Source organism: Aedes aegypti, chromosome 3 (genome assembly GCF_002204515.2).
Source record: "Aedes aegypti strain LVP_AGWG chromosome 3, AaegL5.0 Primary Assembly, whole genome shotgun sequence".
NCBI classification, from domain to species: Eukaryota; Metazoa; Arthropoda; class Insecta; order Diptera; family Culicidae; genus Aedes; species Aedes aegypti.
This window is the reverse complement of record NC_035109.1, coordinates 15,225,124-15,248,495: the sequence shown is the minus strand read 5'-3', so window position 1 is coordinate 15,248,495 and position 23,372 is coordinate 15,225,124. Positions and strand designations below refer to the sequence as shown.

Below are 23,372 nucleotides of genomic sequence, written 5' to 3'. Positions count from 1 at the left end.
AGTCTGTTGAGGATGATCTTCTCGAGCACTTTCCCCACCGTGTCAATCAAGCATATTGGTCTATACGCCGACGGGTCACCGGGTGGTTTCCCCGCCTTTGGCAATAGTACCAGGCTCTGCCTCTTCCACGCATCTGGAAATACTCCCTCGTCCAGGCATATCTGCATAGCAGATCTGAACATACCGGGAGCCTCCAAGATTGCGACTTTGAGGGCCAGGTTTGGAACTCCGTCCGGACCTGGTGCCTTCCCCATGCTTAGGGATTTTGCAATCCCTACAAGTTCCTCATCAGTTACTCTATCCTCATCACCAGCCCCAATCCCCGGCTGTCCTACAAAAGGAGGCCATGGGCTAGGGTTGTGGCGCGGGAAGAGCCCCTCGATGATCCCCTCCAGCATCTGTGGAGACTGCTCCGTAGGAGCAATTGCACCTCTTGTCTTCGCCATTACGATCCTGTAGGCATCACCCCACGGGTTCGCGTTGGCACTCTGACAGAGTCCCTCGAAGCAGGCCTTTTTGCTTGCCCTTATCTCAGACTTCAGCGCGACTTTGGCAGCGGTGAACACCGCCCGTCGTTCTTCACGCTCTTGCTCGGTACGTGCTCGCTGCATCCGTCTCCTGGCCCGTAGGCAGGCACGGCGCAGGTTCGCAATAGCTTGAGTCCACCAGTATGTCGGTGGTCTCCCATTCCTAGGGTGGACTTTTCTAGGCATGGTCGCATCGCATGCACGCGTAAGCACCGCTACCAGTTCGTCCCCGCTTAGGCCGAGTAGGTTACGCTCACGGCGGAGCGCCTCCCTAAGTACTTCATCATTGAAGTACGATGTCTTCCACCTACGAGGGCTTGGCCTTGACCTAGCCGCTTCCTCAACCCGCTGCCTGCTGTTGTTGTAGTCGATACTGTAGCGAACCGCCAGGTGGTCGCTGTGAGTGTAGGCATCGTCTACCCTCCAGTTCGAACTACTCGTTAGGCCAGGACTACAAAAAGTAACGTCGATAATCGACTCCGCTCCGTTACGGCTGAAGGTACTTTTGGCACCAACATTAGCCAGATCGACATCTAGCACGGCCAGTGCCTCTAGCAGGATTTGACCTCGCTGGTTCGTGTTACGGCTTCCCCATTCCACGGCCCAGGCATTGAAGTCACCCGCTATTACAACTGGCCTTCGCCCTGTCAGCGCGGTCGTCATACAGTCCAGCATCTGCGTGAACCGCTCGGTCGACCAACTCGGAGGCGCATAGCAGCTACAGAAGAGGACCCCGTTTACTTTGGCGATCACGAAGCCCTCGTAGGTAGTGGACACCAACTGCTGGACAGGGTATTTACCCGTTGTCCATATCGCCGCCATTTTTCCGGATCCATCCACGACCCAGTTGCCGTTGCCGGCGGGTACTCGGTATGGGTCCGATATGATGGCGATGTCCGTCCCCCACTCAGCAACTGACTGGTACAGCAGTTGCTGAGCTGCGTCACAGTGGTTCAGGTTCAGCTGCGTTACCTGCACTGTGATTTTTCGTTGATGGCTCGTTTGAAGGTCGGGCACCTTGAGCCTCCCGTTGGGTGATTGTTGTTCACGGACTTGCCGGAACAAATCAAGCACTTGGGAGGGTTCTTGCAGCCTAGTGCCTTATGACCTTCCTCACCACAACGCCTGCACAACTTAGTCCTATCAGGGCCTTTACAGCCCCAGGACTTGTGTCCAGGTTCCCTGCACCTAAAGCAGATCACTGGTTGCTCATGTATGTTCAGTGAACATACTGACCAACCAACCTTGATCTTACCTACCTTAGCGGACTTATTTGCGTCTGCCACAGGTAGGTGTACTAAGGCCACCTGAGTACCTGCCGGACCTTTCCGTAGCTGAACGGCGGTGGTGGGCACCTGCACTTCGCACTGTTGCCGCAGTGCCGTGACGAGCTCTTCTGCGTTAGTGATCTCGTCAAGGTTCATCACCTTCAGAGTCACTGACTGCGTCAGAGCCCTCACTTCAACACCAGCGCCAAGGACCTCTTCCGCCAAACTTTTGTAGGCGGCGCCCTTGCGCTCCTTGTCGCGCTTAAGCTCGAGGATCATTTCACCTGTACGAGTGCGTCTGACACTGCGTACGTCGGCTCCTAGATCCGCAAGCTTCGCGTCACTGCGCATCGCCTTCAGGACTTCCGAGTACTTGGACTCTTCCGTCTTGATGATGATCGCATCACCCTTTTCGCGCTTGGCACCTACCCTCCTACCTTTCTTAGGTCTGGTATCCCTGCGCTCCTGTTTCTCCTGTTTCTTCTTCTTCTTCTTCCTCACTACGGTTGTCCAGGGGGCGTCCCCCCCCTGCTCCGCCCTGACCTGTGGTGATGGAGGACCTCTCAAAGGTCGCAACCCCCTGTTCCCATCACTCCGTGAGGGGCCAGCCTTTTCGGGCCCACCCTTCTCGGCTTTCCGGGACGCCTGGCTGGGGTCCGATTTTCCGGCACTTCTGCCGGTTTTCGGGGTCAGTATCCGCCTGGCCTTACGAGCGCCGCCGGGTAGCTCCTCCCCTGACGGCTGCCTCGCGCGCTTCTGCGATTGCTTGCTGTAAGCATTCGCTTCCACGCTTTTGGGGCTGCCCGCGAAAACGAAGGGTTCCGTCTGGGTAGACTTCGGCACCTTCAGTTCCACGGGTTCTGCCGCAGCCACAGTCACCATGGGTTCAGCATGGTTCTGCTTGGCCGCCAACATTGACTTACGAAGTCTAAGCAAGGCCTGCTTGAGGTCCTTGCTGATGTTAGACTTCGAGGACGCAAAGTCAATTATGGAGTCGAGCTGCTGTGCAGCCACTTCCATCGCAGAGAGCCCATCTCTACTTTTATTGATGGCCCTCATCAACCACGCTCCATCCATAACTTCACCCGATGCGTTAGCCGGGGATGAAATATGGGTTCCAGCACTGGCACTACGTGCACTGCTGCCTCCTCCTGCTTCTACTCTCCTCAACGGAGATCTAGCTAGCCCACTTCTTGCGAAGGGGTTCGCTTCCCTACTACTGCTACTACCTGCACTACCACTACTAATCTGATTGTTGTTTGAATTTGTACTCATTTTGGATCCCACGAGTAGCACGGGAAAAGAGGTCAACCACGCCAGAGCCCTGCATTAACGCGGTAAGGGACAAATACTGTGAGGGGTGCCCAGGTGCCCCACAGGCTCCGTTAATGGCCGAACATCTTTTTCACCCCTTCGACCATTCATTCCTCAGCACGGTTTTTCGCATCACACCTTGAATTGGGGTTACCCCGTTTGGTGGACTCTTACCACCGGAACGGGTTGTCCGTAGTTCTATTCTGGACGCCGGAACTACACGGCCCACAGAGGCTCCAGTCTGATGGAATACTTAAGTAGTACAGACCTTGGATTACTTAACATAGGCAATCGCCCAACCTTCATGGTTTCTAATAGAGAAGAAGTGTTAGACATAACGCTCTGCTCGAATAGAATCAGTCACGAGTTGACGAATTGGCATGTATCAGATGAGGAATCATTATCTGATCATCGCTACATCTTCTTTGAACATTCAAATGTAACTGCGCAGACTTTGCGTTTTAGGAATCCCCGGTCAACAAACTGGGAACTCTACATTGAATTGGTTGCGACCAAATTTCATGGATATTCTCCGTCCATTGAAAATCCAAGTGATCTGGATGATGCCGTTGATACAACAACATCCTACATTATGGAAGCTTTTGAAGAAGCATGTCCTCTGCGGTCTGTAAAGACTACAAGAGGGACCCCATGGTGGAATTCCGATCTGACTAGACTCAGGAAACAATGTAGAAGGAGTTGGAACAGACGCCGTTCAGCTGGATCAGAGTCGTTCAAGTCAGCTCGCAAGGCTTACAAGAAGGGTCTTCGTTCTGCTGAACGATCCGGCTGGAAAAACCTTTGTACTAATGTTTCCAGTTTGAGTGAAGTCAGTCGGTTGAACAAAATTCTTGCAAAATCTAAGGATTTCCAAGTGAACGAAATTCGCTTACCTAATGGTGACTTTACTTCTTCCGATGAAGAAGTTTTAGAATGTTTATTCAATACACACTTCCCCGGATGTGTGGACATAGCATCTACGGATGAACCAAATGTCTTTTCATGTAGTTACGAGTCTCTGGCCTCGGCTCGCAGTATCGTAACTACTGAATCGATTCAATGGGCACTTAATAGTTTTGCTCCTTTCAAATCTCCAGGAGCGGATGAGATTTATCCTGTTCTGCTCCAAAAGGGATTTGAGTCTATCAAACATGTTTTGAAAAAGCTACTTGTAAGCAGTTTTGCTACCGGGTACATTCCCAAATCCTGGCGTGATATTACTGTAAAGTTTATCCCAAAAGGAGGACGTGCGTAGTATGAGGAAGCGAAGAGTTTTAGACCAATCAGTCTGACCTCTTTTCTTCTGAAATGTCTGGAACGCATTATCGATCATCACATCCGTGATGTTTATTTGGCAAACATGCCTCTTCATGTGAATCAACATGCTTACCAATCTGGAAAGTCCACTGTGACTCTTTTACACAAAGTTGTATACGATATCGAGAAAGCATTCGCTCAGAAGCAATCGTGCTTGGGTGTTTTCTTGGATATTGAGGGTGCCTTTGATAACGTGTCTTTCGATGCCATATTGGAAGCCGCACGAAACCATGGGCTACCTACAATGATTACCAATTGGATTCATCAAATGCTCAAAAACCGACATCTCTTCTCGACATTGCGTCAAGCAGCGATTCGAAAATTGAGTGTTTGTGGATGCCCCCAAGGGGGAGTCTTGTCACCACTTTTGTGGAATCTCGTAGCAGATACGCTATTGAGGCAACTCAATAATTGCGGTTTTCCAACTTATGGATTTGCCGACGACTATCTAGCTCTGATAGTTGGTAGGTGCATTAGCACCCTATTCGACCTGATGCAAAGTGCTCTTCAGGTAGTCGAGAGTTGGTGTCGCCAATATGGCCTTTCGGTTAACCCGAATAAAACATCTATTGTTCTTTTTACGGAAAGACGAAACCGCGATGGAATTCGACCTTTACGTCTTTTTGGCACTGAGATTAATGTGACTGATCAAGTAAAGTATGTCGGAGTCATTCTAGATTCCAAACTTTTATGGACAGCTCACATTGATTTCAGAGTCAAAAAAGCTTGCATGGCCTTCGGTCAATGCCGGCGAACCTTTGGTAAGACTTGGGGCCTCAAACCCAAATATATCAAATGGATTTACATAACAGTTGTTCGACCAATATTGGCATATGGATGTCTTGTGTGGTGGCAAAAGGGCGAAGTGAGAACAATCCAATCAAAATTGGGCCATCTCCAAAGGATGCGCTTGATGGCGATGTCTGGTGCGTTCTCTACAACTCCCACAGCAGCGCTCGAGGCCCTTTTCGACGTTGCGCCACTATACATATATCTTAAACAAGAAGCACTTTCTTGCTCTTACCGTTTATGGGTAGTGGATCTACTGGAGAAAAATCCAGTGAATCGTAGATCAACACACACTTCGTTGTTTCCACTTTTGGTGAATTGGGACAAAATTGTCCTTGCTCCAAGTGATCTCACAATTGCTTGTCACTTTCCTTATAGGACATTTACCACACAATTCCCTTCACGGGAAGAGTGGACGTCTGGCTATTTGGAAAGAAGTATATCAAACAATATAGTATGTTACACTGATGGCTCCCTTCTTGAAGGTAGAGCTGGTGCAGGAGTATATTCTCGTGAGCTAAGGCTGAATCAGTTTTACTCACTTGGTAGAAACTGCACCGTTTTTCAGGCGGAAATATTTGCTCTTATGTGTGGAGTGCAATCAGCAATTCAACAGCGCGTAATGGGTAAAGTCATATACTTCTGTTCAGATAGTCAGGCTGCTATAAAAGCTCTCGCTTCGGCCAACTCAAGGTCGAAGCTTGTTATCGCATGTCGAACTCAAATTGAGGAACTGAATTCAGTCAACTCTGTAAACCTTGTATGGGTACCTGGCCATTCTTCCATCGCTGGAAATGAATTGGCTGATGAGCTAGCTCGCGATGGAGCATCGCATGACTTCATTGGCCCTGAGCCGGCTATTCCAATTTCGAAGTGCTGGGTGAAACTTCAGATAAACTCTTGGGCGGCAACTCAGCACAAGCAATATTGGAATAGTTTGGAGTCGTGTCGTCAAACAAAATTGTATATTACTGAGCCATCTCCAAAGGTAGCGAAGTATTTAACAAATCTGTCAAAGCAGAATTGCAGTCTCTTGGTCAGAGCGTTGACAGGCCACTGCCGACTCAACTATCACATGGCAAATATTCAGCGTGCTGACTCATTTGTGTGTGATAGTTGTGACTCCGATTATGGAACTTCGTATCACCTGATATGTAACTGTCCAGTTTTTGCGCAAATGCGATACCAATTACTTGGTAAACACTTATTAAGTGAAACTGAATACAGAAGCCTGAATCTTCAGGACATCCTGTTATTCTTAACCCGCTGTGGTAATGAGCTATAGGCTCTCTTTACGCTCATGCGTTTTGCAGTGCCCTTTTTAGGGCGCTGTTCGAACCCATTGTGGTATGGAGCTACATGCTCTCATTTCGCTTATGCGATCTTCCCTCTTCAAGGGACCCCACTCCTATTTCCTCCCATCTTTCCCTTCCCTTTCCTCTCCCATCGGGTAGATGATGAAATAGGCTCAAATATGGCGATGGCACAAATCTCCCAACTGGTGGGGAACGTGCCTTTGGAGCCGGCCTTCTGATACCTGATACCACTTCTTCCAAATCAGTCTCCCAGGCATTTTCGAAAACGTTCTCTTGATTGAGAATATTTTCGAACTCCTGAGTAACTTCATTTTCAATTGGACTAGTAAGTCCTAAATTAAAATTGTGCGCACTTTTAAACTGCATAGCAAGTTTTTGAGCTTTTTCGCAATTAGTTAGTAATAATTTGTTTTCCTCTTTCAATGCCGGTATTGGCTTCTGAGGTTTTTTCAAGATTTTAGATAATTTCCAATAGGGCTTAGAGCCAGGGTCCAATTGAGAAATTTTATTTGTAAAATTTTTGTTTCTTAATTGAGCAAAACGTTTCTTGATTTCTTTCTGCAAATCCTGCCATATAATTTTCATAGCAGGATCGCGAGTGCGTTGAAATTGCCTTCTCCTCACGTTTTTAAGACGGATCAAGAGTTTAAGATCATCGTTAGGGTCAATGGAATTTCGTGATTTCGCGGAAGCCGCGAAACCCGCGAAATTTGGCGGCCTTCGTCGCGAAATTTAAGAAATCTCGCAAAATTCCGCGAAATTAGTTGAATTTGGAGAAATTATATGAAAATCACAGTGATTTCCAGTATTTTTGCTTATGAAAATTGTTTGTTCATCTTAAAGCCGAAGTTCCATAGTAAATATTACCCTTTTAGTTTGAACGTGGACGTCTTTCTAGCTGACTATTTTTGTTTTGAATTTCACATGACCACTTTGATATCAAACTTATCATCTTGATTTGTAAAATAAAAACTGTATTGATTGAAATTCCGTGAAATTTACACATTTAAATGCTATTTTCAATGAAAACGTGTATTTTTTTGTAAAATATGGCCAAAAGAATGGGACCGCGACAAAGCCGCAAAATTTTAATCTTTTCTTTTTGGTCACCCGCGAAATTTTAAGAATTTTGCCGCAAATTTCCATTGTCCCTAATCATCGTCTATAATCACGGATTCAAATTTTACTTCACATTTTGGAATTGAAATGCTCCGGGCTTCAACAATGGAATTTGTTAAAGTTTCAAGAGCATTGTCAATGTCAAGTTTAGTTTCTAAAGAAATCTAAAGATTAGAATCAATATATGTTTCATATATATTGCAGTCGGCTCGAAAATAATTGAAAGTGGAGCTGATAGGATTGAGAATCGCTTCATGGGATATTTGAAATGTAACAGGAACATGATCAGAATCAAAATCAGCATGAGTAACTAATTGGCTACAAAGATGACTAGAGTCGGTTAAGACCAAATCAATCGTAGTACGATTTCTAGAAGAGGAAAAACATGTAGGGCTTTAGTTTCAAATGACGAAAACAAAACCCCCACATGCCCCATCAAGTCGATCATTACGATAAACAAAAAAGTTAGGATCTCTTTTGAGTTTCAATCCAGGTTTTAAATACGTTTCGGTAATAACTGCTATATGCACGTTATTAACTGTAAGAAAATTAAACAGCTCGTCCTCTTTGTCGTTCAGAAAACGAGCATTCCAATTTGAAAAAAATAAATTATTATTTGGATCCATTAGAAAAACGTAATCCAATAACAATTTGATTTGTAAATTTTACACCTACTTGGACTGCTTCAGTCATAGTGGTGGCTTTGAACATTGCATCAATCATTAGATTCAATTGTTCAGTTAGAAAATTAAAATCAGAGGCAGACATATCATCTGATGATTTCCCATTGGAATTTTCGGTAGATGACGAAGCGGAGTAGGAGTTACCTGTAGCGGTAGGGTTTTTTCCATTTGATTTGAAACAAGTAGAATGGGTACTCATAGTACGAATAGGGGAGAAGTTCAAATTACCTGCTACGATATCGGCAAAGGATTTACCGTGGGTAGATACATTCGAAATTGAAAGATTCGAACGGCTACCCGACGGATTAAAATTAGCTTGTGAATGAGCATGTTTATGATCTTCCTGATAGGTATGATTCCTAATCAAGCGATCTTTAACTGAAAAATGAGTATTGTTCGATACTCTACCAGGGAAATTCCGGAAACGACCGTAATCGTAACGGATATTATCTTTCATGTGCCTGGCACGAGCCTCAATGACTCTTTTGCGTGAAGGGCAATCCCAAAAATTTGACTTATGATTAGCCCCGCAATTCGAGCATATGCACTTGGTGGTATCTTCCTTCACTGGACATACGTCCTTAGCGTGAGAAGAGCCTCGGCAAATCATGCATTTAGCATCCATGCGACAATTTTTTGTACCATGACCCCACTTTTGGCACCGACGGCACTGAGTGGGGTTCTGGTAATTTCCTCCAGGTTTCTGGAAATGTTCCCATGTCACACGAACATCAAACATAAGTTTTGCTTTTTCTAAATATAGGAGAAGGTTTCGACCGTGGTTGTTTTTAAATTATTATTGTTTTATGGCTCTATCGGTCATGCGACTCAAAGGTAAAGGGAGTCTATAGAAGCAAATGATGGAAACGAATAGGTGCATAGGCGTCTAAAGCCAAAGGGCCCAGATAGCCGTAGCGGTAAACGCGCAGCTATTTAGCATGACCAAGCTGAGGGTCGTGGGTTCGAATCCCACCGGTCGATGATCTTTTCGGGTTGGAATATTTCTCGACTTCCCAGGGCATAGAGTATCTTCGTACCTGCCACACGATATACACATGCAAAAATGGTCATTGGCATAGTAAGCTCTCAGTTAATAACTGTGGAAGTGCTCATTAGAATAATAAGCTGAGAAGTAGGCTCTGTCCCAGTGGGGACGTAACGTCAGAAAGAAGAAGAAGAAAGCTTTAATATCATTTAGTTCTTTTTTGTTAAAGTGAACTAAATAATATTCTTGAGAAAGCCCTTTCCGAACAATGCCAGATTGGGTTCTCTTTTTCATAATGATTAATTGGAAGAAAGCATGCAATATTGGCGAATGTTGCATGTAAGATCATGAAATGTTTCAGTTTCACTCAAGATTGCAAACATTTTCGAATGCAATGAGACAGTTTACATTATTCATCGCTGAACATTCAGTTATAATTCGTTTAACATGATTATCATAGAAGTTTACGTGCCATGTAAATTTAAGATTTTTTTGCTGTGTATTACCTTAATTGCTACAAAGACAACGCTTTCTAAAAACAATTGTTGTAAGCTTTAAGTCAATTTAGTACTAAAACTGTTTAATTCAACTGTTTCGTAAGGCTTCATGATAGTAATTAACATCAACAAGTCATGCTTACGTGTTAGAAACACGGTTAAAATCTGATTTTTATCCATAAGGTGGACCTATTGCATCCATAATTGGTACACCTACCCTAGTTTTTAAACACTTCAGGTTTCACGATGTTGTATTTTGTACAACACTGTTGAAAAAACCTCGCTTCCCGTTCACAACTGCAGCGTGGTGGTTCTAACGGTGGCAAATCGCGCGACGACTGGAAGGCTAAGTTTCGTGATATAAAAAAATACAGAATACCCCGAGTTAATTGATTACACTGTGAGCACACAAAACTTACAAAAAAACTTTTTGATGTCGAAATAAAATTCCATGCTTGTCAAAGAATGGTTGAAAAGAAAAAATACCGTTTTGACTCATTTTCGGAACACTTACGGTCAACTGTGACTTCAAATGCATTTAATAACACTGTTTAACATGTTTTTGTCTCAAGCACCAAAATACCACTATCAACTTAATTTAGGTTTGCTGAATCCATTGCCGTTCTCAGAAATATCATAGCACTTCTGGTTTTTGAAATATTGACAGTTGAAAATGCAGAATTTGAATATTTCAGCCAACTTGCATGCAAGTTTGCCAGCTTGTATGGCAATTTATTTGCTTAATTTGCCACAGAAATCAAACTTCATGAGTTAAACAATGCTTATCAACTAAGTTCATAACATTTATGATAGTTACAGGTTATTTTTTGACGGTTTAGAGAGATATTGTATTTTCCCATATAAGAGAAACGAAGAATTATATATGGAGACTGCAAGCATGTTGAAAAAATCGATTTCTTCAAAAATGAGTCGTGCAATTGTAGCTCAAAATTGTGACGTGCTGGAGCATTTCTGAGAACGGCATCAGATTCAGCAACCCCAAATCTTCTAGAGACACATAATTTGATCCTTGAGACACGTAAAAATGGCATTTTTGTTACGCTGTGTAAGAATAAATTAGCTGATATTTGTGAAAATTTTAATTTCTCTGCCAAGTCTAATTGTTAGCTGTTGGGTGTGCGGATAAAATTGTTTATTTAAAATTTAAATTTAATTGAAATTAATTTCGCCGATAAATTTACCTCTCCCGAAGTATAAAATAGATTGGAAGACGTTTAAATTGAATAGCAATTGACTACCTTGTAATTTGATGACATATTTCAGCGAAACATTTCAACCAAATCGCCATACAAAAACCAAGTGTTCGGAGTATGAAATTTGAATATGGATTTAAAAAATGTTCCCGACACGTTAGTACTGTAATGTAAGTACAAACTTAGCACTTCATAGTCAAGTCTTAATGAAGGAAGTAGCAGAAGCAAAAAAAAACGTTTTGAGCTAATTTTGTTTAGATTTTTGTAGATTTTTGCAGGGCTATAATACCATATGAAGCTAAATAATAGCTAACAAACTTATAAATATCTCTCCTCCTATCGGAATTGCTCTTTTCAGAAAACATTTTTATTATGGTTTGAAGAATGAGTTTTTACTATGGGATGATAAATTTGTACTTACATTCCAGTACTAACATGTTTGGAACAATTTTCAACATTTCTCCATTAAAATTTCCATATAAACCTACATCGTCTTTGGGCCACCTTTGAATCGCCACCTAGAAAGCTGAAAACTTCACAGAACACTATTTTTATGGTAAGGATTGTAAAAAAGATATGGGAGATTGAATCTTCAAACTTTTTTTTTAATTTTGAGCAACCCTACTGTAAAAAAGATATGGAAGATTGGATTTCCCAACTTTTTTTTAATTTTGAAAAGCCCTACTGTTGAACCACTAACATTTGAAGGGCTGCAGTTTTACTCAGAGTTATTTAAGCAACTTACTTTCTTTGGCAAAGTGGTTAGGCATATTCTCAACTATGCTTTAGAAAAACTTGTGCAATGATTTCTATATAATTGGGAGCATCAAAAACAAAAGTTCAAATTAGCAGGTTTTCCAAAAAAATACACACGAATTTTTTTCACGTTTCGCACATCGTAGAAGAATCCAATATTATCCGATAAAATCCCTTATTACTTTTTTTCGCTAGTGTTCGTAAGATTCGTAATTCTATTAAATTAGTGAACAATTCTAGTTTACTAATAAAAAGCTCAGTTATTCTGTTTGTGTTTATGACTGTTTTTTTTTTATTGAACTGCTATTGAAATAGAAGAAAACAGATCCCGAAAAAAAGAGGCATAGCACACAAAACCTACTCCAAAAGTTACTCCAAACTACGGTAACCGATTTATCGCGTTCTTTCATCGCCTCTCAATCATAACATCCGTAGGGATGAGTTAAAGCCCAAAGAATGCCGAACATATCTGTTAGTGTATTAGGTTGATTGTTTTCCATTATGCCGAAAGAGAAACACTATCGTTATAACGAAAACACCTCCAGGGTGAACAAGCCGGCTTGTTGGCGTCGGCATTACGTCACTTTGCATTATTAAATTCGGTCCCACCAGTTAATAGAACGGTTAAGCACAGTACGGTATACACGTCCGTTGTGCAGTGTATTGGTGCAACGTATAATAGCATGACTGTCTCTTGTACACTCGAGAAAACGCAGATGGATTGAGCGTTGAGACCTTGTTGCGATTTCGCGAATGTCACAAAGTAGACGCCAACCATGGGCGTGACCAGGATTTCTGACAGAGGAATCGAGCTTAATCGAACATCAATTATATTTTTGAAAAGGTCCTTTTGAATAGAATGATGGTCCACATCAACGAAAATTTTAATTTTGCCCAATAGACAGTTCGGATTGCGACATGGACATTCGATCACTTATCAACCTTTACATGAAACACATTTGATTCGTCCCAACAAATCTGAAGGTTATTCTACTGGTCTTGCTCTTCTAGACATAGAAAAAGTATTCGTCAGTGTTTGGCATGACGGCTTGATTGTAAAATAAAAAAAAACTTTAATTTTCCAACATACATTGTTGGAATAATCCAGTTATTTGTTAAATCGTACACTTCAGATTAATTATCAGAACTTCAAGTCTGAAAGACTTCCTGTAAGAAGTGGTGCTCCTTAAGGCAACATTTTGGGACCAATATTATACAGTATTTTCACTTCTGATTTACCGCAGGGATGTCAAAAAACGTGGGCTCTGCTAGATAAAGTTTACCTTTCAAAAATCACCTTTAGGGCATTCAAGCCAAAATGTCACAAATATGTAAAATGTCTGTATTCACTTGTTAACAGAAAATCGAAACCTTGTCTTAAGAACAAGCTTTTGATCTTGTTGAGTTGTGGAAGAATTATTAAAAGTTGGAACCAAACGTTCACGTTTGTTGTTTATCCAGTTCATTTTGATTTTTTTATGTTGGTCAGGAACAATGAACCCTCCCCAGCTCCCCCTGGGTACTCCCATAACGCCAACACATGCAACCATAACTGGTCGAGCCCCTGCGCTTTACGGACCAGACTGGCTTCGCATCACGTTGGATTGGACTGTTCAAGTCATTCGTTGTCTAACCGTCTACCGAACAAGTGTCGATAATTGGTATCCAGACCCGCGTTGTGAACCAGACAAGCAATTTCATCATGAAACACCTAATTGTGGGAATTGTTCTGGCTGCGGTCAGTTTCCAGAGTAGGTTTCGAAAGTTGTGTAGATTTCAACACTGAAGGCCAGTTTAGAATAATGTTGTTTCCCCGCAGCTATCAGCGCTCTGCAGTGCATGCAAGGGGTGGAAGTTAAGCAATCGGGTAACCAAAATGAAGCGCAACAGAAAGAGAAACCCCTCGAGGTTACGGAGTGTGGAGCTGCAACCGCATTGGCCTCAACGGCATTGCTGTTTGCAGTGAAGCCAAGCTCTATCACTTTCCCATCGGGTGACTACAAGTGCTACCATCTGAAGTACGATGAAAAGAACAGCGAATCTTCGACTATCATCAAGGGCTGTATCTACAAATCGTTGAACGTCTGCGATGGCAAGTTCTCGTCCGATAATATCCGGGAATCGTTCTGCAGCCAGTGCGATATGGATGGTTGTAATTCTGCAGGCCGTTATGGATTCGACCTGAAACTCCTAGGGCTGACCCTAGTTGCAGTGATAGCTTATTTGCTGAAGTAAAGAGAGGGATGCTGAGTACGCAGTTCACCATCTAGTTTTATGTTTCAATTTCATCAATGCTTTAGTGTGTAAGTGCGGGTGTTTGCATCCATGCTGGAGGGGCTGTATGACAGACTCCCCAACGCGTTTAGTGTGGCTATGTCGGATGATGAGCTAAGCGTTCAAAAATAGCGTCTACAAGAGGGGACGCCATGCGACAGACAGGACAGTAAGAAAGACAAATCGGAAAAAGTTTTTGATGGTGTGCCAGAGTTTTTTTTTATGATAAATCGATACCACAGAATCCAACAAAGAACGACCAATAGGAAAAGGATATACCAAAATGTGCTTTGCAATAGTCGTTAACTCAGGAAACGATGATTCCCATAAACTAGAATGCCTTTTGTTAATTTTCACACAAACATCTTATACATAAAGGAAAATATGTAGTTCTACCGGTGATTCATGCCTATATGAACAGTGTTCATACACACATTAATATTTGCTAGTTTTTTCGGCTTTCCATGTCAAGGTGAAGAATGAAATAAATGGCTAGGAGCCAAATGAAAAAAAAACATCCCTATTTGTGTATTGCTCATTACTATTCTGGACGGCGTTCCCCACAACAAGACGCAGACCCCTGCCTTCTGGTAGACAATTGGCAAACTGCAAAAACGGTCAAATGGGACGAAGTCGCGTCAAAATATGGAGGGGTGCGATTGTAAGTCATTAAATTTTTCTTCGAACCGTTGAAACGTCACCGCCACCAGCCAGAGCGTGCCGATAAGTTTGAACAAATTAATTGTTGGTAAGGAAAAAACAAAGCTCGCGTGTTGATTACTTATATTAGGCATTTGCTTGCGCAAACAGTATGACTGTCCGAAGTTGTACCACCTACAGCCGAGAGCGCAAGGTGAAGTCGCGAGATGAAGTAATAAATTGTGAATATAAGCCCGGCTATTACGATATGATGATTTTCCGTAACAACGTAGAGCTGTTTTACAACAGTGACTCATCTATTAGAATGGTGATAAACTCAATGGAGGATTCGACGATCGTTTCGAAAGGTGTGTCCAGTTTTGTTATCAAGTACTTACATACATAGGCGCCAACTTTAGGGGAGCAAAGCACTTTTTTCCCCCTTAATAAGCAAAATATCTTTTTACTATTCCCTTCCAAATTCTGTAAAAATTGTTAAAAAAAATTAAATTTTTCTTTACAGAGTCACGTTTTTTCATGTGTACAAATCTCATCAGTAGTGAAGCTACATTTATGCTCCAATTGATAATTTATGGCTTGAGCAATCAATATTTCTTCCATGCTAGTGAATTTTGAAATACATTGCAAAAGCTACACACTTTTTCTAACTCTAATCAAATATCTCACCAACAAATCTGGCCATGCTTATTCGTAGGAGAGCTATTTGTCATAGTGGAATAAGTTCAACTATTTCAAGTAGTTTTGTTTTGTTCACAATCTCGACTAAATCATTTGAAATTCAACAGTTCGATTATTATTGAAAAGGTTTTACAAGGAAAAAAATAACAACGCTACCGAAAACATGCAGCTTTTCTAAAAGCTTCAAAATATGAACTTCTCTGAGTGGTGATGGAGAGCAATATCAAAAATTTAAGTCTTATCTTAGTAAACATTCTAAGATTCCAAAGGTCTCTGAAAATTACTCAACCTGAATTCTGCAAACAAATTGCTTACACCCTTATATGAAAATGTGAAGAGCAAAACATGTTTTTCTTGCTCAATGTTCCATAATCACGTTGTAGCTTTTGGCAAAAGTTCTAAAATTTAAATCCATTTATTTTTTTTCGGATCGTATGGAATGTAATATCTTAGAATAAAATACAAGTGAACTGCAAAAATATAACTGTAAATTAATTTTAGCTTGTTAGTTGAGGTCTTATTTGGGGAAAAGTTGAAAATTGTTCAACTCTTTCAAATTCACTCTTTCAAATAGCAATACTTACAGAGATATTTCCTTTGTGAATTTGCGTTGTTCAACTGGCGCAATAAAAAAACATCAAGATCTCAATAAATAAACTTTCACCCATAAGGTTTTTTTTTTCTGGTCGGCTCCTCTGCCCACATAAATATTTCATTAGAGACGTTTCTTAACCCATTACGCCCAGTGATCTATTTTGAAATCAGTTACTTTTATGAATATGGGAAAATTTTGGACAAATTAAAAGGATTCTTCGGCAAAGTTGTTAAAGGGTTTTCGAATTCAGATTTCTTCCACTAGGTTGCGCTGGATGCATTAAATTTTTCAATTTTTTCAGCGACTCTTGCCGGCATCACCACGTTTGCGTTATGTTACAATAAGCGTGGTTTCCGAACCAGAGGTATCTGAAAGTATATCCTGGGATACCAATGTGGATTCCTCAAAGCCAGTGGAATTTCAATGGGAATTCTGAGATTCTAAAAAGGGTCATGGAATTTCAGAATTGATGTTGGAATTCCAATGTGGATCTTGGGTATCCAGTGTGGATTCTGGGACTCAATTGTTGATTCTGTGATTCCAGCGTGGATTCTGGGATTCAAGTGTGGATTATGGTAATTCAGTGTGGATCCTGAGATTGTTGGATATCAGTGTGATTCCTGGGACTTTAGTATGGATCCTGGGTACTTCAGTGTAGATCGTAGTGTGGATCCTGAGATATGAATATTTGTATTCCAATTTGAATACTGGTATTCAAGTGAGGATAATGTTGTTTCAGTGTAAATCCTTTTAATCCAGTGTGGATTCTGGGATTGTAGTATGGATTAATGGATCGTAGGATTTCAGCGTGATTCCTGATATATCAGTTTAGTTCCTTTGATTCCAGTATGGATGTTGAGATTGTAGTATGGATCCTGGGATTCATATGTCAGTATCCACAGTGCCAGTATTGATCCTGGGATTCCACTGTAGAACCTGAGATTTCAGTGTGGATTCTAGCAGTGTAACACATTTGATTCTAGAATAATTGTAGATCCTACAACTACATTAGATTGTGGGATTCCAGTTTTGATCTTGGGATTCCAATATGAATACTTTGATTGCAACGTAGATCCTGGGATTCCAGTGCCAATCTTGAAATTCCAAAATTAAAAAGCTTTACTGCGGTGAAGGCAACCGACTTAGAACGAGTTTTGGGTATGACGTGGCTTCCAGAAAGTGACGAACTCACGTTCTGCTTCAACTGTGCGACAACTGCTGGTAGGAGGAGCAATCCCAACGAAACGTAAAGTTCTGAGAGTCGTCATGAGTATTTTTGATCCCCTCGTGCTTGTGACGGCGTTTGTTGTTCATGGCAAGTGCTTGATCCAGGACATTTGGAGAGCAGGTGGATTGGGATGACCAGATTCCAGCGTAGTTGGCCAATCAATGGTGGCGTTGGGTGGAAGTTCTTCGCAATCTCAATAATGTAATGATTCCACGCTGTTACTTACCCTTCGCAGCTTGGAGCTATACGTTTTTGTCGACGCCAGCGAGACAGCGCACGCTTGCGCCGCTTATTTCAGGATTCTCGACCGTGGAAAAGTACGATGTACACTTGTTTCCGTCGGTTGTCGATTAGAGTTGTCGGTTCCTCGATTAGAGTTACAGGCTGCAATGATTGGAGTTCTATTGACGTCGTTTGATTTGGGGAGACTCTAAAACGGTGCAGTCGTGGATTTGTTCAGACCAGAGTAAATGCCGCCAATTTGTGGCGTACAGAGTAGGCGAAATTCTGAGCGAAACAAGTCTGCAAGAGTGGCGATGGGTAACAACAAGATTAAACGTTGCCAATGAGGCAACGAAATAGGGCAAAGGACCTAGCTTTCAAGTTGATAGCCGATGGTTTGTAGGTCCTGAATTCCTATACGAGAACGAATCTGAATGGCCAGCCCAAGAGTTTCAACCAGCGCGTACTCCGGAAGAATTGCGATCGGTTCACACTCATCATCGAGCGGCTCCAGAATCTTTGATACAATATCATCGTTTCTCCAAATATCAACGACTGCTGAGAACCATCGGTTACAATCTTCGCTTCATCGATCGTTGTCGGGAAAGAGGTGATGCCGAAAGCTGCGATGCAAGCGTATTATCGAGAGAAGAACTGGGAAATGCAGAAGTTGTACTCTGGAAGTTAGTGCAGGCTGAAGAGTATCCTGGAGAGCTGTCCACAGTGCGCAAGCCGTTGGAGCAAGCCAAACGGTTGGATAAGAACAGCCCACTGCGTAAGCTGTCGGTGTTTGTGGACGAACATGGAGTTCTGCGAATTGAAGGCCGGATTGGAGCAGCTAAATTAGTTCCGTACGGACCAAAGTTTCCGGTAATTCTTCCCAAACAGCATCGTTTCACCGAGTTACTTACACAGCGTAACAAAAATGACATTTTTGCGTGTCTCAAGGATCAAATTATGTGTCTCTAGTAGATTTGGGGTTGCTAAATCTGGTGGCATTCTCAGAAATGTTCCAGCACGTCACAATTTTTAGCTACAGGTCGCCAAAGTTGTATAAAATACTGGTTTTATTAATGTTTACATGAAATTTAAAGGACAATTTATCAAACTTTTTTGTAATCTAATCCACCAAACATGCAAAATAGAACTTGAACCTTCATTTCAGACATAATTTGATTGAAGCTGCGCGATTAAATTTCGATTAAACCGATTTTTCTAACATGCTTGCAGTCTCCATACAAAATTCTTCGTTTAGTCTATATGGCAAAATACAACAATTCTCTAAACCATCAAAAAAAAAACTTTCCCGCATCGAAAGTATTACAATCTTTGATGATAAATATTGTTATATAAGGTACCGTGGGGCAAGTGGGTAATGGATTTCGCATAGTTGGGATTCTTCAAATCCTAGAGAATTAAAATTAAAACAAATGAGGTCGTGTATATTTTTTAGCTTGACTCCCACCAAATATAAGCAGTGTCCTGAAATTTATTTTTATGTGAAATTAAAGAAAAAAATGCAGGAGAAGTTTTTGAAAAATGTTTCTTTACTTTTCACTTGCCCCATAAGTGGGGCAAGTGAAAAGTTTATCGTTTTGAACAATAAATTCAAAAATTAACAGTTATATTCAGGATTTCTATTACCTTTAACATTTTTTAAGGCGTCCCAATGAACTATAACATAAGTAACATGTGAACAAAGAAAATTTTATTCTTGTTACTTGAATTTTCTTCTGTTCAGTTATGTTATTCAGTTCAGTTATTCGACAACATTATAACTACAACATTTCCAATGTTATTTCTTACATCATGGAACAGCAAGTACATTTCTGCTCTGTAGAATTTACACCGCTCGTTATTTGTTAAGAAAATCGGGTATGACGGCGGATAACTCTTCGGGAGAAATCAAACGGAATCCTTCAATAAAGTATTTAGAAACTTTTTCATGTGGATACACCTACACCCCATTTTTTATGTTTTGAACTAGCTTTACATAGACATTCCACGAGATTTCCGTGCGTTCTCTTATATTGGAACTTTTCAATCAACGTCTTCCTTTTAATCAGCTGTCCGAAGTAAACATATTAGTATCGTAATATTTGGCAACCTTTTTTTTAGAGAAGTTCCATGATTTGGCCATAATAATAGCTTTTAACGCTTTGAGTATAGTGTTTCTTGAATTACCAGCACGCTCTGTTGTTCCATAATAATTGCGAACCTTGTATATTTAAAGCTACCTAAAGAGAGAACACAAATTCAATCTCTAATGAGAAACTTTTCACTTGCCCCACGTGATTATAAAATTAACGGTGTTTCAATTTAGTTATTTTTAGGTCTATGTCGAATTAATTCTAAAACTTTTTTCATTGCAGTTTAAAACAGTCAGAGGGGACAACTTAGAAGTGGTACAGAAAATTATTTTCCGCAACTTTTTTCCGCTGAAAATATTGAAATAAGATTGCACGCTGCCAACTTGTTACGGAGTTATATTTAACAGGTTAACAATCTTTCGCTCTATTATGCAATAATGGTTGAAAAATCTCAGGAATCTCTTACCTATCGTAATGTTCTGAATGGCCTCGAAGGGTTACGCATGAGTTTAAAACGTTAATTCACATATTTAGTAAAATATGCAAATTATTTTCACTTACCCCATTTACCCACTTGCCCCGCGGTACCTTACATAAAGTTCAAATTCTGTGGCAAATTAAGCCAATATATTACCTTACAAGCTGGCAAACTTGCATGCAAGTTGGCTAAAATAGTCATTTTTTGCATTTTCAACAGCCAATATCTCAAAAACTAGACGTGCTATGATATTTCTGAAAAAGGAAATGGATTCAGCAACCCTTAATTAAGCGAATAGCAGTATTTTGATGCTGGAGACAAAAACGTGTTCCGCAGTGTTATTGAGCACTTTCATCAGCGCTACGCACACGGGCATGGAGAAACCGTGACAAACGAACTCCGACAAATCTTCAATATTCCAAGTTTAAAGACAATCGTTCAAAGAGTAGCCAGGAATTGTTTATGGTGTGTTGTGTACCGTGCGGTCCCCAAGGCACCTACAATGGCACCTCATCCAGCTGTAAGAGTGACCCCATATGTCCGGCCATTCACATTTATTGGCATCGATTACTGTGGGCCTTATTCGGATTGAAAGAAGCAGCGTCAAAAGATGGGTTGTACTTATACCTGCCTGACGATACGAGCCTTTCATCTGGAGGTTGCTGCCAGACTGATCAGTAAGGAAAGTGATATGAACTAGACGTGTTTTACTCAGCCCACTGCTAAGTAGTCATGTTTTTCATGTTTTTGCAGTGAGCATCAAACTCAAGAGTGTTTACTCACTTTGGCCAAACCTGACCAATAAAAATTTTTCATTCTATCAAACTGTTTTCGTTAAGAATCAAATATTTTAAGTGTTTGCAACTGTGTGTATGTTTAAAACAGCATAAGTTAGTATTAAACACATTTTCCGTATATATTTTTATCGCTATTTTAGATTGTTTGTCCCGAAACGACTATTTGTTTACTAGCATTGAACTATCTTGGGGAACCACTTCCTACTGGGAACCGGAAATGGTGACTCGTTTTTTTCCCATGGGGTAATATTGTGGTGTCAGAAGCCTGGTTTTACTCTGTTTCCACGGTAAATTCCCACAGGTAATGGGTCCAGAAGAGTAATTAATACAGTGAAAAAGAAAGTAGCGAACAGTGATTAGTACGTTGATAAAAGACAAAAGTGATTTGTGGATTTTGTAATCGTAAAATTGACATGGAATTAAAAGCTGTAACCATTCGACTGAATTTCCATAACTACGATTTATGGAAGGAGCAAACAAAGGAAATACTTATTCGAGAAGGGCTTTGGCGAGTTATCTATCTTCTATACAAAAAAAAATGGAATGGTGTTTGTATGTCACGAAATGGCTTGACAACGGGCTATCGGATTTTGAAAATTCTTCCATATTTATGTTCCCAAAGTGTTCCGACGTGTTTGTGTATATAAAAAAACAGGATGTTGCACGGGAAAGTCGAGAAACGGTGAACGGAACTGCCATTTTGCACGGGAAGTGTCATGGCTTTTTACAACAGCCTACTTGATGACAAGACAAAGTTTGCCGGGACTACTAGTTGCTGATAATTTTCCAGCGGTTGGCAAGCGATCTGAGGTTTGGGTGGATAAAGATGAGAGAGCAGCGGCTACGATTGGTTGTTTAGTGGAAAATAGCCAACTGCAGCTGATCAAAAATGCAAGTAAAGCTCAAGAAACCTGGAATATATTACGCGACTATCATGTTCGACAGCCTTCTGCAGGAAAAGTTGGCCTAGTGAAACGTTTATTCCGCTTGGAATTGAAAGAAAATGGGAACGTAGAAGAACACATGATCGAGATGGATTCGTTATTCGACAAACTGGCGGAAGTGGGTTGCGAGATATCGGAGGAAATGAAATGCAGTTTCATCATGGCAAAAGTTTTCCTGAAACCTATGCTAGTTTTATTACTATGGCGGAAGGATTTGATGGAAAATTTACTAAGAAAGTGGTGAAAGCAAAACCCCTGAATGAATACTATAAACGTCAGCACAAAGTTTCTGTTCAGGAGGAGAAAGCGATGAAAGCTGCAGTGTCGAAAGGAAGGAAATCATCCGGTGTGGAATATCCAGATGACCGTCGTGTTTGTTTTGAATGTGGCAAACTAGGCCATATCAAAAGGAATTGTTACATATACTACGCATTGACAAACACGTGATGATCGACGGGGATGAGTAAATTTCACTTCCGTACTAAGTGTACCATGTACAAAACGCTGATAAGACCGTGTGCTCTACGGGCATGAGACGTGGACAATGCTCGAAGAGGACCTGCAAGCGCTAGGAGTTTTTGAATGACGTGTGCTTAGGACGATCTTTGGCGGAGTTTGTGAGAACGGCGTATGGAGTTGAAGAATGAACCACGAGCTTGCGCAACTCTACGGTGAACCCAGTATCCAGAAAGTCTCCAAAGCAGGAAGGGTACGATGGGCGGGACACCTTGTATAAATGCCGGACAACAATCCCGCAAAAATGGTGTTCACCTCGAATCCGGCCGGTTCAAGACGAAGAGGAGCGCAACGAGCTAGGTGGTTTGACCAAGGGGAGCAGGATCTTGGAAGTGTGGGGCAATCGAGAAACTGGAGGTTAGCAGCCATGGATGAAGTTGGCGTCACATTGTGGCGCAGGTCATGTCTTGAAGGACGTAGCGCCACCAAAAGTAAAAGTAAATTACATATACTTGTCGAGACTAGCTGAAGAACAACACCGCGAAAACACTGCAGACAGGAGTGCTAGGTTACTAGGTTGCTACTCAGAAGGAAGATTATCGTTCTATTTGTTTATCTGCCATGGATGAGTTTAGTGCTAATGGTGGATGGATCATCGATACAGGGATATCACACCATATGACATCTGATCGGTCGTTTTTCAATCAATTGCAAAAAAAGCACTGAAAAACTTTGCCTGGCAGATGGAAATGAGATAGATATTGTTGGTGTTGGAGAAGGACACTTCACAGGATTCGACAAGGGCATTAACGACCTCATTGGGACAGAGCCTGCTTCTCAGCTCAGTGTTCAATGAGCACTTCCACAGTTATTAACTGAGAGCTTTCTATGCCAAAGTTGCCATTTTCGCATTCGCACTCTAACCACTTGGCTAAGAAAGGCCGATTCCAGTTCCTATAGCACGCTTATTATGAAATTTATCCATTTGACATCAATAATTTTGTTTTTAAAATACGCGTGTCTGTCAAAAAATAATCAATTACGGCACAAAAGGTACAATACTCCTTTCTACTTATTTGATTCTCTTTAACTTTACTAGGTTTCAACAAATTGGGGCTTTGTACATTATTTGCTCATTTAATGGAAACAAAAGGCACGGTACAGG

At 41.5% G+C, this 23,372-nt stretch overlaps 1 protein-coding gene across 1 annotated transcript; it reads left to right on the top strand.

The window, feature by feature from the left end:
• The first annotated feature begins 13,377 nt into the window (after positions 1 to 13,377).
• Positions 13,378 to 14,574, top strand: LOC5568054. The gene is made up of 2 exons (XM_001651940.2): positions 13,378 to 13,536; positions 13,605 to 14,574. The coding sequence occupies exons 1-2, from the start codon at positions 13,488 to 13,490 to the stop codon at positions 14,018 to 14,020; spliced, it is 465 nt and encodes a 154-aa protein (XP_001651990.1). The 5' UTR covers positions 13,378 to 13,487; the 3' UTR covers positions 14,021 to 14,574.
• The last annotated feature ends 8,798 nt before the right edge of the window (positions 14,575 to 23,372 follow it).

Excerpts from the sequence above, each read along its gene's own strand:
- LOC5568054 (XM_001651940.2), top strand. The coding sequence starts at position 13,488 with ATGAAACACCTAATTGTGGGAATTGTTCTGGCTGCGGTCAGTTTCCAG. Across the intron at positions 13,537-13,604 it reads GGCTGCGGTCAGTTTCCAGA|CTATCAGCGCTCTGCAGTGC; the intron begins GTAGGTTTCGAA and ends GTTTCCCCGCAG.